We start from the raw sequence: 15514 nt of genomic DNA, 5'->3' as shown, positions 1-15514 counted from the left end.
GCCCACGGAGCGATGGAGGCTAGAGGCGGACCGGCGGAAACTGGCGGCGGCGTGCCAGGTCAGACGGACGTACGAGCATGCATAGGAGAGTGCAGCCCAACATGGGCGCGTGCAAGCTGGCCCAGCGAACGCACAAGCGCCCAGGTCCGCTATGTTTCACGGTCCACGATGGATCGAGCTCACAGGAGGGTCGCATGGACAAGCAGGGCATTTCTCACCCATTTTCGCACAGTCCAAGGTGGATCGGTGCAGTTTTCTTGACATTTCTCATGATTCACGGTACTATTGCATGGACCGACAAGGTTTGGGGCATTGATATGTGCTGATTGCGCGATCGGATGGTGCCTGGAGCTTCCGGACTTGATCATTGTGAATGGGGACATTGATCGGATGGTCAGGTGAGGTTTTGAGTCCTGTTAAGAGACTTAAACCTCTTAGGACTTTGATTTTGATGCAATCTCAAGTCTTTAAAACCTTGTAGGTGGAATAGAGAATGGTGTGTTCGACAGAACCTGAGAGACACCAGCAGCAGCCGAGAGAGGGAGTTCGATAGCAGATTCTGAAGGAGACGTCGACAAAGAGCAGAAGTAGAGGCTTCGGACAGACTGTCAGATATGATATTTTTGGATTCTAGTGAGAGCTTTGTAAGGATAACTTCTAGTTGAGAGAGATTGTGTATAAAAGTTGAGAGTGTGAGGATTTCCTCTTATATTTATTCTTTTTCATAGTAAAACTTTGTATGCTTTGTGAAAATGAGCCTTTTGGCTGATTCATGTACTTGATTATTTTTTTTTATTTTATATTTTTTTCTTCTCTTGCGGTATCTACATATGATCGAGTGCAATGTGAGTGGTATCGAAAAGATCTTAGTATGGTGGTGTTCTGACCAGACATCTCCAACAGTATGGGTTGTTCATTGTCTTTTAGTAGCTAATAGCATGCGCATATTTCATATGAATACTGTTTTGTGAAATATTTATATCTAAATTTGTTTGAAAATTAGTAGTTCTTATTGGACTTCGGCCATACCTTTGTGTCATAGATTAAGATAAACTATCAATGTCATGGTAATGTAGAAGTTGGCACCTCACATCCAGGGACTTTCTTTTCAAGAGGTTTAGGATTCCAACTTTAGATACTACCTGAAAAAAAGAAAAAAAGAAGAAGAAAAAAAAGGACATGCTCGCTTGCATGAATCAAAAATTTTTATTCACGAGAGAGCATTAACAAATATTTTAGTATACCTTCAACCCTACTTCTATATTCCCATACAGCAGACAATATAATATAATTATTGGAGTGTGAAAGAGTGGTGTTGAAACCTCGAAACATTGTAGCTATCTACCTACACACACCTTGTCCTCACAACTGGCTCCTTTGTGTCGGTTCCCACTAACATATCAACTTGGTACCAGATTGCACAACCATGCGCGCAGGCGTTCGTCCGCCCCTGTACGCACACATGGATGGCGAGAGAGAAGGTATTGTTGAGTTAAGAGAACCCACTTGAAAACAACGGTGAATTGGAAATTTTTGTGAGTGGTCCCATCCCTTCAGGTTAAAGTTGGGGATGCAGATCCTTGTAGTCTCTTTTGGTCATATAGGAAATTATCATAGTTTGTACCAAAAATTCTTCACCTTGATTACTTACCCTTTTTCCCATCACATGCTTCCTGAATCCTGAACCTAGGTGTCCTAATAAAATATATTACTATGAGTGTGTCCTTGTGTTATCTTGATGAGGTGGGTTATATTAATGTAATCATTGCTAGCTGATGGATACATTTTTGTCTCAACAGTAATCTCCTGTAAACCAAGCAATGGATGCCTTCTACCCACCATTAAAATAGTAACGTCATATCCATGATCATTTAAAACTATGTGGAAGCAATTTTCAGGGCAAAAACTTCTAACATATTGCATATGATTACCAGGATGGCATTAAGATTTTATGGGACTAGAGAGGGATACAGGTTTTAGAATTCGATCTGTTGCGGCCAACTTTTCGTTGTCTATTGTCAGTAACGAGCACCTGTAAAACAGTATTCACATAGATCGAAATGATGTCCGGTGGGGATCTTCCGATGTTTAAGTCAGAGAGGAAAGTTGGTGAACAGTATTTGTTGAATATTCAGAGTAGTAGAGCTCTGATCAGAAGTAGCTTACCGGTGCTGTTCACCTACCCCTTTTTATAGATGAGATTTTTGTAACCGTCGGACGTGGTCCTATGTTTTATGGTGCTAAATTATCGGGTCATAATCACATAGTGGATCATTAATTTTCACTAATTGCATCGTGATATGCGGCAGATAATCGTTCGTGACGGTTATGGCATGTTGAGCAGATCAACCGACCATACATTGATAGTAGGCGTGACCGTCGATTGTTTATTCTGTCATACTGTCAGCTCAAGTCATCCGCTATTTATCAATAGTGGCCGAACATTAATCGGTCACCGGCTATAAGTCGGTGAGGTTTGTTCAATCAGTTGATGAAGAGTCGAAACTGTCAGTTTGGCCGATGATCAGTTGGAGTCGCATATTTGGTCAGTCAGCTATTGCCGAGTCGGACTCGAGAGTCGGTTGGCCTGAGTCGGGGGTCGGTTGGTTTATCCCAACAGTTGCCCCCCACTCCCAAGTCCAATGATGGGTTGGTATGTATATTGCCATATGCTTAATCACATTGGACGAAAGGAGTTATTGCCTGTTATGTCGAACCCTAATTCTGCAGCCTCCTTCTCTGGGATATGGACGATTGGCTGCTTTGTCATTTTTAAACCGCCATATTGACAGGACAATTTAGTGTCAGTTGTCAGTGTCAGACGTCATTTCGGGAAGGTGAACCGACGCCAGACGATTTACTTCTGACAAGTAGATTTTTGTCACGTGTCTGCATGTTATTGGGTTGAAGCTGTTCACGCGGATGAAGGTGACTTGGCTTGATCTGAAAATAGGTGCGTTGAACCGTTCGATCGATGGCTGGTCCAGATGTTGCCATGTGTCGTCATCTGGTGAGTCCTCGGTTTGACCACTTTCATCTCGTCCGTTGAGGGACCCTAAATATAAAGGGTCGCCTTCAACCATATTTTTACTTTTCATTTTGTCTTTTTTGGTGTGAAAACTCTGCCAGATGATCACCTTAGCATTCCCATCCTTTCCAGGTTTAGTTGTCTATCCTTGAGTTCTCCCTTTTGCTGAGTCTCTAGGGTTTTCTTCTTTATGGCTACGATTTTTTCTTTTCGGGATGGTCAGTCGAAGAATCCGACTGACGAACCCCAGTCAGATCCAAAAATGGAGGCTTCTTCACTTTCAAAATCGAATGTCGAGCGGTTCCGAGAGCAGTATTGCATCTCGAGCAGTATCAACTTTTTACTCTTAAGATCGATGGTCGGGTGAATAGCCCTCTTTCGGACCAGGTGGCCTTCTATGTTGAAGATCTTCAGGCAGATCTTCGATTTTCAATTTTGGAGTTCGTCCGAAATATTTTGGATTATTACGGTCTTTGCCCGGCTCAGCTGGCACCGAACTCGATCCGATTGATTATTAGCTTTACCTTGTTGTGTCAGATGCTGCCGATCGAACCTCGTTCTTTTCTTTTTCAAGCTTTCTTCATACTCTGACCCCACCCTAAGGCCCGAGAGTGGTGGTTCTTCAACCCCCGCAAAAGTTTTTCTTTTATTATCAGTCTTCCATCATCCATTCATGGATAGAAGAACCAATTTTTCTTACTTCTTCCACTTTTCCTTGGGATTTTTCTTCTCGTTGGGATGATCCACGAACCAATCCCAACAACAATAGCCGAGTGGAGATCGGCGACTGGGAGGACTTCCACAAGCTGAAGGACATGGTGGCCCGGTACAGAAGGAGCTTGTGACCGAACAGGCCCTTTATGACGTCGGCCTTAGTTCGGCTGCCTGTTTAGGTATAGTATAGTTGGTTATTCTTGACTTCACTTATCTTTTGAGTTGTACTGACTCTTGTCGTAATTGCAGCCATGCAGTCGAGGGTGCGAGTGTCTGGCACCGACATTCATCAGCATGCGGCTAGGAAGAGAGCAACGTTCGAGGTTGGATCTTCGCGATCGTCGAAGAGGCATTAGGCTTCGATGCAAGCTCGGGTGGCAACTCTGATTCCAGCTCCAGTTGCTGCTTCGACGTCGACTGAGGGGTCCGATGCTCCAGTTGCATCAGCTCTTGAGCCGGTTCTGGTGCTGTTAGTTCCGACAGCGCCCCCTACCGCGCCATCTGACGATAGGGTGTCTAGGAAAACTATCGAAGCACTGTCGGTAGTTTCTTCTATTGAAGAGATTCGGGTTAAGGTAAGAGAACCCGAACAATCTGCTGCTGCGCTAGTCGCTCCTTCGATTGGGGCGCAGTTGAGCTCAAGCTTCTCCTCGCTTTCAAACATGGGGCCGCTGACAGGGGATCGGAGAAAGGCCCCGATGATTTCGACAGAAGATGCGATGTTGGAGGGCCGCACAATTTACTTCAACTTTTAAGTGCCAGGTGACGAATCGGCCCTGGCCAATCCAACGTTAGCTAGGCGACTGTGACAAGTCACCCTTCTTTCGACTGATCGGGAGCATCGGAAGAAGCGGTCGGTAGCCGAGATGCTCTTATCCTTCTACCCAACGGTGATCGGGGTAATTCTCTTGTTTTTTTTTCTTCTTTCTTTTTTTTTTAACCAGTTTATCTTCTGTCTGCAGTTGATCCACGACATGATTGATTTGGAGGCCAGCTACTCGAAGTTCGGTAACATACGCAAGTCATGGATGGATAAGGTGACAGCCACCGAAGCTGAGAAAGTGGCTGTATTTGAACAACTAAAGTCGGTAGCGGAGCGAGAAGCCAAGCTTCAAGAGGAGGTTTCCCGCCTGATTAATAATTTAGCATCCTCAGGGGCTGAACTTAATTCGGCTCACGAGGCTATCTTAGCTCTTGAATCGCAGATCAAGAGCAAGAAGCATTCTATTCATCGGCTTCGACGGAAACGAGACGGATGCATCGAAGAACTCGAAGCTTAGCGTGATCGTCATTGGGCCAGCCTAGAAAGGCTGGCACTAGCTGAAGATGAGTCAATCTCCACACGAGCCGATGCTAACTTAGCAAAGGCAGAAGCAGAGTCATTGAGGGATGCATTGAGTCGGACGATCGAGGACTTTCAAGGTTCAGAAGAATACAAGGAGGAGATCCTCAAAAACGGCTTCACTTCATACTGTGTCAGGTATGAAAATGGTTTGGGCACGGTCGAAAAATTATATTTGAACCTGGACCTGAGCAGCATTGTTCCTCCTGAGCCAGAAGAGGGAGATGCCAAAGAAGAAGCTGCACCGACTTAGAATTGGACACCGACTGTGCCTATTGATCGAGCCGTCGAATTTACTTTGGAATACAGGAACATGGACGGCGATGAAGATTAGTCGGTGTGTTTTATTTTTTCTTTTTTCTTTGTCTAGTCAGATGCTTGTAATCAGGCTTCGGTCCAATTTTGTAACTTTTTTTTGACAATGAATGAAAGACATTTTTCTTCCAAGTTTAAACTATTCGTGTGAAATGTTAAGTCTACAATGTCTGCAATATAAAGCAGCTACCGAATGTTAATCGGTGATTCGATCATTCAGTAGGACTTGTAGAGTATTTGTTAGTCACGTAGTCTTTGACGTACTTAATAATTAGGATAATGATGGTAAGTCAAACATCCAATACCCGATGCTTGGTTGGATTTGTATGTCGGATCATTTGATAATCGACGGCAAGTCGAATATCCTTCGACTGACCGTAGCCATATCGGTATAATTTCAATTCGATCTTGATTATTTTGGTATTTTGTTCCACTTACGATGGAGTCGACGTATTGGTGTTTTGACCATGGTCGGCTTTTACAGTGGAAAACCTTTATATTTGATGTCCATCTAAGATCGCAGTCGAGATGTCGGTTTTCGTTGATTGTTCGATTTTTTCAGTGAAAGCCGACATATAGCCAGAAGTTGATAGGAATTGAGTAAGACTCACGATTCTGAAATTCTGTATTGCATTCAAAGTAGTGTGTACACGAACGACTTTACTGGTAATACGTCTTCAGATTATCGGCATTTCATTTTTGAAGAATTATCAATCCGTCAAGGGTTTCTAGCCGATAGGCACCCGGTCTGAGTGTCTCGGATATTTTATAAGGTCCTTCCCAATTTAGAGACAGCTTTTCTTGATCCAAGGGGTTTGAGATTTCTACTTTTCTCAAGACTAAATCTCTTGGTCGAAAGATCTTCGACTTAACCCTGGCATTATAGTATCGGGCTATTCTTTGTTGATATGTAGCCATGCGGACTTGGACCTAATGTCGGAGTTGTGGAAGGAGATCTAGGTTGGCTCTCCGACATTCGAAATTGTTCGGCTCACTGTATTATTCCACCCTGATTAATGGTAGTTCGATCTCGAACGGGATCATTGCTTCTGTCCCATAAGCTAAATTGAAGGAGGATTCTTCAGTCGGTATGCAGGGAGTCATTCGATACGTCCAAAAGATCGGATATAGTTCTTCTATCCAGAGGTCTTTAGCTTCATTCAGTTAGGTCTTGAGCCCATGTAAGATTATTCAGTTGGTTACCTCCACCTCTCCATTCGACTGTGGATGGCCGACTGACATGAGTTTGTGTGTGATATGAAACTTTACACAGAATTTTTTAAACTTTTAATTATCAAATTATCGACCATTATTGGTAATGATGGTGTGCGATAAATCGAATTTGTAGATGATGGATTTTTTAATGAAGTCTTCCATCTTGTTTTCAGTGATTTGCGTCAAAGGTTCGATTTCTATCTATTTGATAAAGTAGTCGATGGCGATCACTATAAATTTTTTCAGACCAGATGCCGGAGGAAAAAGATCAAATATGTTGATCTCCCATTGTGCGAAGGGCCATGGTGCTACAATCGATATCAGCTAACTAGCCGATTGATGCTGTATATTTGCATACTTTTGACATAGTTCACATCTTCGGATGAGTTCAACTGCATCTTTTTTTATGGTGAGCCAATAAAATCTTTGTCGCAGGACTTTATATGCCAGAGATTTGCCCTCAAGTAATTTTCACAAATCCCTTTGTGTGCTTCTCTAAGTGTATAGTCGGCATCTGTAGGTCCCAAACACTTTAGCAAGGGAAGAGAGAATGACTTTTTGTAAAGATGACCATCCATCATCACATATTGAGAGGCTGTCCATCGGAGTCGCTTAACTTTCGAGGGATCTGCAGGAAGGACCCCGTCGGTTAAGTATCGGACGATCGGATCCATCCAACTTGGTTCGATAGTGAGCATAATACTTCCTCGACCTTATCGATGTTTGGTTGTTCGAAGCATTCAACGAATGTCTGACCCAGTAAGTTGAAAGTGATAGTTGTCAATCGTGAAAGTATGTCGGCCTGAGCATTTTCAGTTCTGGATATGTGAAAGATCTCGAAATATTTTAAGCTCATGGTAAGATCTTTCACCTTCTGAAGGTATTTCATCATAATGGGGTCTCGGACTTCAAATTCATCCTTGACTTATCCAGCAATCAGTTATGAATCGGTGAAGACCTTCAGACTATCAATCTCAAGCTCTTTGGCTATCTTCAAGTCGGCTAGGAGTGCTTCATATTTAATCTGATTATTCGAAGCTTTAAAGTTGAACTGAAGTGCGTATTCAGTGACTATCCCTTTGAAATTTGTGAGTATGAGGCCGGCTCCACTACCTTGTGCGTTAGATGCTCCATCGATGTGTAGCACCCAAGTCGATCTAGGTCAAGTTCTGGAGTGATAACTTGCTTTATTGCATTATCATCTGTATCTTCTGGCTTATTATCGGATATTGTACATTTTGCGACGAAGTCGGCTAGGACTTGCGCTTTCAAAGACGGTCGTGGGCGATATTGTATGTCGAATTCGCTAAGTTTTACTACCCACTTCGCCATCCTACCTGACGTATCAGGCCGATGTAAGATCGCCTTCAACGACTGATCTGTCAGGATCACAATCGGATGTGCTCGGAAGTACGAACGAAGTCGTTGTGCCGATATGATTAGAGCATAGATCATTTTCTTCATTTTTAAATATCGAACTTCGATATTGTGGAGTACTTTACTGGTGTAGTAGATCGATCGATGGATTCGATTTTCATCCTTCTGGACGAGCACCAAATTAACCGCCTTTGTTGAAGTTGCTAAGTAGAGATACAGTGTCTCTCCGACTTTTGATTTTGTAAGCAAAAGTGGAGAAGTCAAGTATTTTTTTCAGGTCTTCGAAGGACTGTCGGCATTCATCTAACCACGAGAAGTCATTCGTCTGCCACAAAGTCTTAAAAAATGGCAAGCATCTTTCGACCGACCTAAAAATGAATCGACTAAGTGCGGTGATCCATCCATTGAGTTGCTGTATCTCTTTCTTTGAGCTCGAGTGTTTCATATCGATGATTGCTTTTATTTTTTCGAGATTAGCCTCGATTCCTCATTGTGAAATAAGAAATCTAAAAAATTTCTCAAAGGTTACTCCGAACGCACACTTGATCGGATTTAACTTCATTTGATGTCGCCGAAGCATGCCAAAAGCTTCCTCCAGGTCTCGAATATGATCTGAAGTCTGGAGACTCTTCATCAGCATGTTGTCCATATATACTTTCATATTCCATCCAATCTGTGCCTTGAAGATCTTATTGATGAGCCGTTGATAGGTAGCTCTGATATTTTTCAGACTAAAAGGCATTACTCTGTAGCAGTATATGCCTTTGTCAGTTCTAAAAACTGTATGCTCTTCATCTTCTAGTGCCATCCGGATCTGATTATACCTCACGAAAGTATCCATAAAACTCAGAAGTTGATGGCCAAAAGTCGCATCAATCAGTTGATCAATTTTCGGCAAGGAGAAGCTGTCCTTCAGACAAGTTTCATTCAGATCAGTATAGTCGATGCAGATTCTTCACTTTTCATTGACTTTTCTCACCATCACCATATTGGCGAGCCAATCAGGATATGTAGCCTCTCTGATGAAGCCTGCTGCGAGGAGTTTGTCGACTTCTTCATCAATGATCTTTTATCTTTCAGGGACAAAAAGTCGCTTCTTCTGTCTTACCGGCTTAACGTTCGGGTTAATGTTAAGTCGGTGAGTTATTACTTCTAAAGAAATCTTGGGCATATCAATGGCCAACCAAGCAAAAATATCGATGTTGGCTCTGAATATTTTTATTAATTGTTACCGCTCTGAGTCGGATAGTTGTGATCCAATTTGGATCATTTTTTTGAGATCTTCTTCTCTTAATGAGATAGGAATCAGTTGTTCATCTGGTTCACCCCTCTCTTGATTCTCTTTTTGGTCCAATTTGTTGACAAACAGAGAGTCTTCAGGTTTATTATTTTGAGTGGAGACAAAGAAGCAATGTCAGACAAGTTATTGATCTCCACGCATTTCTCCGATCTCAATTTTCGTCAGGAATTAGACTAATAAATGATATGTCGAAACCATTGCTTTTAGAGCATTAAGTCCAGGTCGTCCGAGTATGACGTTATAAGTCGAAGGTACTTGAACTATCATGAACGTTATGAAAATGGTGCTCTGTTGTTGTTCGATCTCAACGATTAAGGAGAGAGAGATTTCTCCTTCCACTATAACAACATCTTCTGTGAAGCCAACCAATGGCGTCGAGATTCTCCTGAGTCGATCAGTCGGTAGTCGCATTCGAGAGAAAGTCGAATAAAATAAAACATCAGTCAAACTTTCATTATCTACAAAGATTCTTTTTACATCATAATTTGCTATTGTTGTCAAGACAACAACAGCATCATCATGGAGAGTCTGAATTCTCTGAACATCCTCTTCCGAAAAAATTATTACACAGTTGAGTCATCTTCGTTTTGCCGACTCTTCTTCGGAAGTTGCACTCTAGCTCGATCGTCTGGAGATCATGTTGATCACTCCTGCAGTCGGTTGATTATTTACAGCTTCAGCTTGGAGCTGAGGTCATCGATCGATAGGAGGTTGGGTCGGTGGGTCTCTCCGATATTTTTCGAGATAGCCTCGTCGGATCAGGACTTCTATCTCATCCCTGATTTGAATACATTATTTGGTATCGTGACCGTGATCATGATGGAACCGACAATACTTCTTTCGATCGCGGCTCCTCGATATTCCTTTCATTGGCAGAAGGTGTCGTAAATATTTTGCTCCTTCGATCTCTATAAGGATCTGCGCATGGGGAGCAGAAAGGGAAGTATAGGAGTCATACCTACCATAACTCGGCCTTAGACTCCGTCATCGGGGTGAAGCTTGCTTATTGGAAGGTGGCTGACTTGATTCGATCGGAGCTCCACCATTCTTTTGTTTCTTTTTCTTTTGACCCTTGCTCTCTGTTTGGTGATGGTTTGAAGCTTCTTCGTCTGCGTGCATATACTTGTATGCATGCTCCAAAAGTTCAGCATAAGTCCGAGGGAGAGTTTTATACAGAGAATATGTAAATCGTGACCCCCTCAGACCTTTTTTCATGGCTGATATAATCATGTCTTCATTGAAATTCTTGACCTCAAGCGTGACCACATTAAAACGAGCCACGAAATCTCGAAGTGTCTTAGTCTCTTCTTGTTTGATCGAGAAGAGACTGTCAGAGGTTCCTAGCGGCCTTCGACTGGTACTTAAGTGAGCCACGAAAAAATGTTCTAGTTGTCCGAAAGAGTATATGCTTCCCAACTGAAATCTGAAGTACTAGGCTCGAGCAGCTTTCCGAAGAGTGATCGAAAAAATGATGCATAGGAAGACATCGATCGCCTCTTGAATCGTCATAAGAGCTTTATAGCTCTCAAAGTGATTGATTAGATCGGTGGAGCCATCGTATGTCTCCACTTGAGGCATCTTGAACCGAGATGGGATCGGTTGGTCCAAGATATGGTGAGAAAGGGGCTGTGCAATATGAAAGTCATGGTCGTTAGAGGACTTCTGACCTTTCACTTGGAGCTGAGCAAGTCGGCGATTGATCTCTTGGAATTTGCGTTCATAATCATCGAATCGCCATTGAAAAACTTCAGGAGTAGAACCACCTGACGAGCTTAAAGGAGAAGCGGTGGGTGTTCGCGGCCGTTTCCCTTCCTAATGCTGTTGAGATGGGTAGGAGAGGGGGAACGCTGTGAACGATGAGGGGCACGTCGAAAGTACCGAGAATATCCTTACTCATCTCGATGGAAAAGCCGAGAAGATCGCTTCAGAGAAGGAGACAGTGATCGCCGTGGATGACGGCGGCTATGCCTAGAAGGCATCGACTGTGCCATCAGTTGCTCCATCGGCGGCTGTTGTTGTTGGGTTTGCTGTTGCTGGAGGCTTTTGACTGCCTCCGTGAGAACATTCATTTGCTGCACTCCATGACGGCTGTGCCTGGAAGGCACCGACTGTGCCACCGATTGCTTCGCCAGAGACTGTTGTTGCTGGGTTTGCTGTTGCTGGAGGCTTTTGACTGCCTCTGCGAGAACATTCATTTGCTGCACAAGTGTAGCGATCTGGACGTCTGTGGTGATCACGGGACGTAAGGAGCTAGGCTCTGCTACTGAAGGAGGGGGAAGGAACCTCTTTCCGACGGAAAGAGTGCCTTGCCGATCCGATTGCAGTCGAGCATTGGGCTCTGATTTTTGTCATGGCGAATATGATCCTCTGGCCCCCTACCTGGTGCGCCAATCTGTTACGGCCAACTCTCCGTTGCCTGTCGTCGGTAATGAGCACCTACAAAACAGCGTCCACATAGATCGAAATGGTGTCCGACAGGGACACTCCGATGCTTAAGTCAGAGAGAGAAGTTGGTGAACAGTAGTTGTTGAATATTCAGAGTAGCAGAGCTCTGATCAGAAGTGGCTTACCGGTGCTGTTCACTTACCCCCTTTTTATAGATGAAGTTCTTGTAACCGTCGGACATGGTTCCATATTTTATGGTGCTAAATTATCGGGCTATAATCACGTAGTGGGTCATTAATTTTCACTAATTGTACCGTGATATGCGGCGGATAACCGTTCGTGACGGTTATGGCATGTTGGACAGATCAACCGACCACACGTCAGTAGTAGACGTGACCGTCGGTTGATAATTCTGTCATACCGTCAACTCAAGTCGTCCACTATTTATCAATAGTGGCCGAATACTAATCGGTCATCGGCTATAAGTCGGTGAGGTTTGTTCAATCGATTGAGGAAGAGTCTGAACTGTCAGTTTGATCGATGATCAGTCGGAGTCGCATGTTCGATCAGTCGGCTATTGTCGAGTCTGAGTTGGGAGTCGGTTAGTCTGAGTCGGGATTGATTGGTTTATCCCAACAGGGATACGAGCAAGAGAAGGCCACCACTCCAATCATGGCCATTCATGATTTGTGCAATGGACATGATTGGATAGGTCGTATATAGCTCCATGATTGCTCCAGGTATCATGTGAAGCTTATTAAATCGTGAGCCCTCGCACGGGGACCTAAATATGGATAAAGACTCTAAATACTTAATTGACAGAGTCCCACGGGGCATGGCCCAAAATGTTTTACCCTTCCCCAGATTTTTCATCCAAAAAATATTGAAGCACTCAACCGTGGAATACATGCTTTTATCAGCGGCGTAACATCACAGATGGGCAGGCATGCGGTTGTGCGGCCAAGGCTGGTTAATGCTAAACAGGTTCCCAGGGACCATAGCCACTTGGTTGCTTACGGCACCCCCTTGGCGACTGGGTTCCATTCTGGCCCGTTGCCGCAACCGGTTTCCAAGAAGCTCCGTCAATCTTATCCGTCCATTCAAACAAACAAACGGCCACTTGGCACCGCCTGTCCCCCGCGATTCCACGAAAAGGACCCACAGATGAGCAGTCCAGGTCGAGCTTGGATGGCTCTGATTGAGACCCCCCGCACCCGGAGAGCGACTCCCTCCCCACCACCTGATCGTATTCTACTGCTTTTCATAATGACGGAAACCTCTTCCAATACCCACAGAACGCACACCGCCTCCCGATTCACCCCAAATAACCAATCATGCAGGGCCCACGTCGCACAGAATGGGTGCAAATTTGGGCGTGAGATGGGGATCTCACATTAGGATTTCAAAGTTACGGAAGTTGTAGGTCCACGGGCAAAAGAGGCAGAAGACCCCACATTTGGAACCCGCCATCAAAGCGACGGAGACCCACGCATTGGAGAACGTGACCCGGGTTGGAAACAGGGTTGGAAGCCCCTCGTGGCTCCAGTAGCGTGATGGGTTTATTTTTCCTCTTGGGGTTCTTCTTTTCGCATCCAAGTGCTGGGCCCAATATTTCAACAAAGAAAACCTTCGTAACGGCACCAGCAACGTCGCTGTCTCGGAAAGAAGAGATGCGTAACCAAAGTGACCAACCAACCACCAAATTCTAATTAATAAAAAATAAAAGAAAAGAAAAAACTCACCCAAAATCTCAAGCTAGTGCTTACGTGTCCATGCACCTCGATAATGGAACCCGCCACGTGTACATCTCACCCGTGCCGACGTCACTCACCCTCCTCTCTCTCTCTCTCTCTCTCTCTCTCTCTCTCTCTCTCTCGCGTCTCCAAAATTAAGATGGAGAGAAGGAGAAGGGTCTCCAACATCCTTTCCCTTCTCCTTGCCTGGCCTCCTCCTCCTCCTCCTCCTCGTTCTTCTCTCCCTACCATCTGGGAGCGTGCGGAGATGGGACCGTACCCGTTCGGATCGGGCACGGCCGCCAGCGGGTGGACAGACGCCGAATCCAGCCAGCAGTCCTCCGCCTCCGAGATCGACGGCCTCCTTGTGGGCGCCGGCTACCGCGTCCGATCATCGGATCTGCGCCACGTGGCGCAGAGCCTTGAGCGGCTGGAATCGGCCATTGGCGGGGCCCCCGCCGATCACCTCGCCGCCGCCGAGGCCGTCCACTACAACCCCTCCGACCTCACCGCCTGGGTCGACTCCATGCTCTCCGAGCTCGCCCCTTCCCGTCGGCCGCCGGGGCCTCTTCCAGCCTCCCCGACCGCCGAAACGTGGCCGGATCCCACGTACTTTCCCCTCCCTCCTCAACCGCATCAGATGGCCGTCGTCGCCGCCGGCTCCCGGCAGCGGGAGGAAGAGGAGGAGGACTCCGCCATCCGGTTAGTTCATCTCCTCATGAGCTGCGCCGACGCCGTCCAGCGCGGCGACTCCGGCTTGGCGGGGACCATCACCGACGAGATGCGGATCGCACTCACGCGTGTGAACACCGGCTTCGGGATCGGGAAGGTCGCCGGGTATTTCGTCGACGCCCTCTGTCGGCGGATCTATTCGCTCTCCTTCTCCTCCTCCATCTCCGTTGCCGGATCGGCGTCGGAATATGAGATCCTCTACCACCACTTTTACGAGGCCTGCCCCTACCTCAAGTTCGCCCACTTCATGGCGAATCAGGCGATTTTGGAGGCCTTCGACGGCTATGACCGCGTCCACGTCATCGATTTCAACCTGATGGATGGCCTCCAGTGGCCGGCCCTGATCCAGGCGCTCGCTCTCCGCTCCGGCGGGCCACCCTTCCTCCGCCTCACCGGCATCGGGCCACCCTCTCCGGACGGCCGGGACGCGCTCCGCGAGGTTGGCCTCCGCCTCGCCGAGCTCGCGCGCTCGGTCCGCGTCCGGTTCGCCTTCCGCGGGGTCGCCGCATCCCGGCTGGACGACGTGCGGCCGTGGATGCTCCAGGTTGTCCCAGGGGAGGCCGTGGCTGTCAACTCGGTCCTGCAGCTCCACCGCCTACTCCGCGACCCGGGTGATGATGCCGCCGCGCCGATCGACTCGGTCCTGGGCTGGATGGTGGGACTCCGGCCCAATATCGTGACTGTGGTGGAGCAGGAGGCGGATCACAACAAGCCGGCCTTCCTGGACCGGTTCACCGAGGCGCTCTTTTACTACTCCACCATGTTCGACTCTTTGGAGGGCGGCAGATGTGCCGCCCAGCAGCTGCAGCAGCAGCAGCAGACGACGATGGCGGCGGAGTTGTACCTCCAGCGGGAGATCTGCAACATCGTGTGCTGCGAGGGGGCGGCCCGGCTGGAGCGGCACGAACCGCTCGCGACGTGGCGGGCCCGGCTGGGCCGTGCCGGTCTGAAGGCGGTCCACCTCGGGTCCAACGCCTTCAAGCAGGCCAGCATGTTGCTGACCCTCTTCTCCGGAGAGGGCTACGGCGTCCAAGAGGTGGATGGTTGCTTGACGCTCGGGTGGCATAGCCGTCCCCTCATCTCCGCCTCCGCCTGGCGGGCCGACGATAACGTGGCGCCACCGCCGGATAACCAACTCTTCAGCTCTAGCGTTACTGCCAGTGTTCCTGCCAGTACTATTAGCAGCAGCGATAATAATAGTATTAACTTTTAGTAGTCGATAAATAACAGCAGCTGCTCTGCTGCTAATAATCAGCATAATTATAGTATGGTAGCGGTAACAGTACCGTCATCGGGTTGTAAAGTATCGGTATCGCCATTTTATCTCATCGCCATTGTCATTAATTAATTTCAAACCTTGGTCGCCTTCCTTC

At 46.6% G+C, this 15514-nt stretch overlaps 1 protein-coding gene across 1 annotated transcript; it reads left to right on the top strand.

Annotated features, from left to right (window-relative positions):
* Positions 1 to 13553: 13553 nt before the first annotated feature.
* Positions 13554 to 15514, top strand: LOC105041587 (protein SLENDER RICE1-LIKE 1). Its single transcript, XM_010918565.3, has one exon. The coding sequence runs from the start codon at positions 13570 to 13572 to the stop codon at positions 15352 to 15354; it is 1785 nt and encodes a 594-aa protein (XP_010916867.1). The 5' UTR covers positions 13554 to 13569; the 3' UTR covers positions 15355 to 15514.

Source organism: Elaeis guineensis, chromosome 2 (assembly GCF_000442705.2).
Source record: "Elaeis guineensis isolate ETL-2024a chromosome 2, EG11, whole genome shotgun sequence".
In the NCBI taxonomy this organism is placed as follows: domain Eukaryota; kingdom Viridiplantae; phylum Streptophyta; class Magnoliopsida; order Arecales; family Arecaceae; genus Elaeis; species Elaeis guineensis.
Note: the sequence above shows the minus strand (reverse complement) of the source record. Positions and strands in the feature narration are given on the sequence as shown.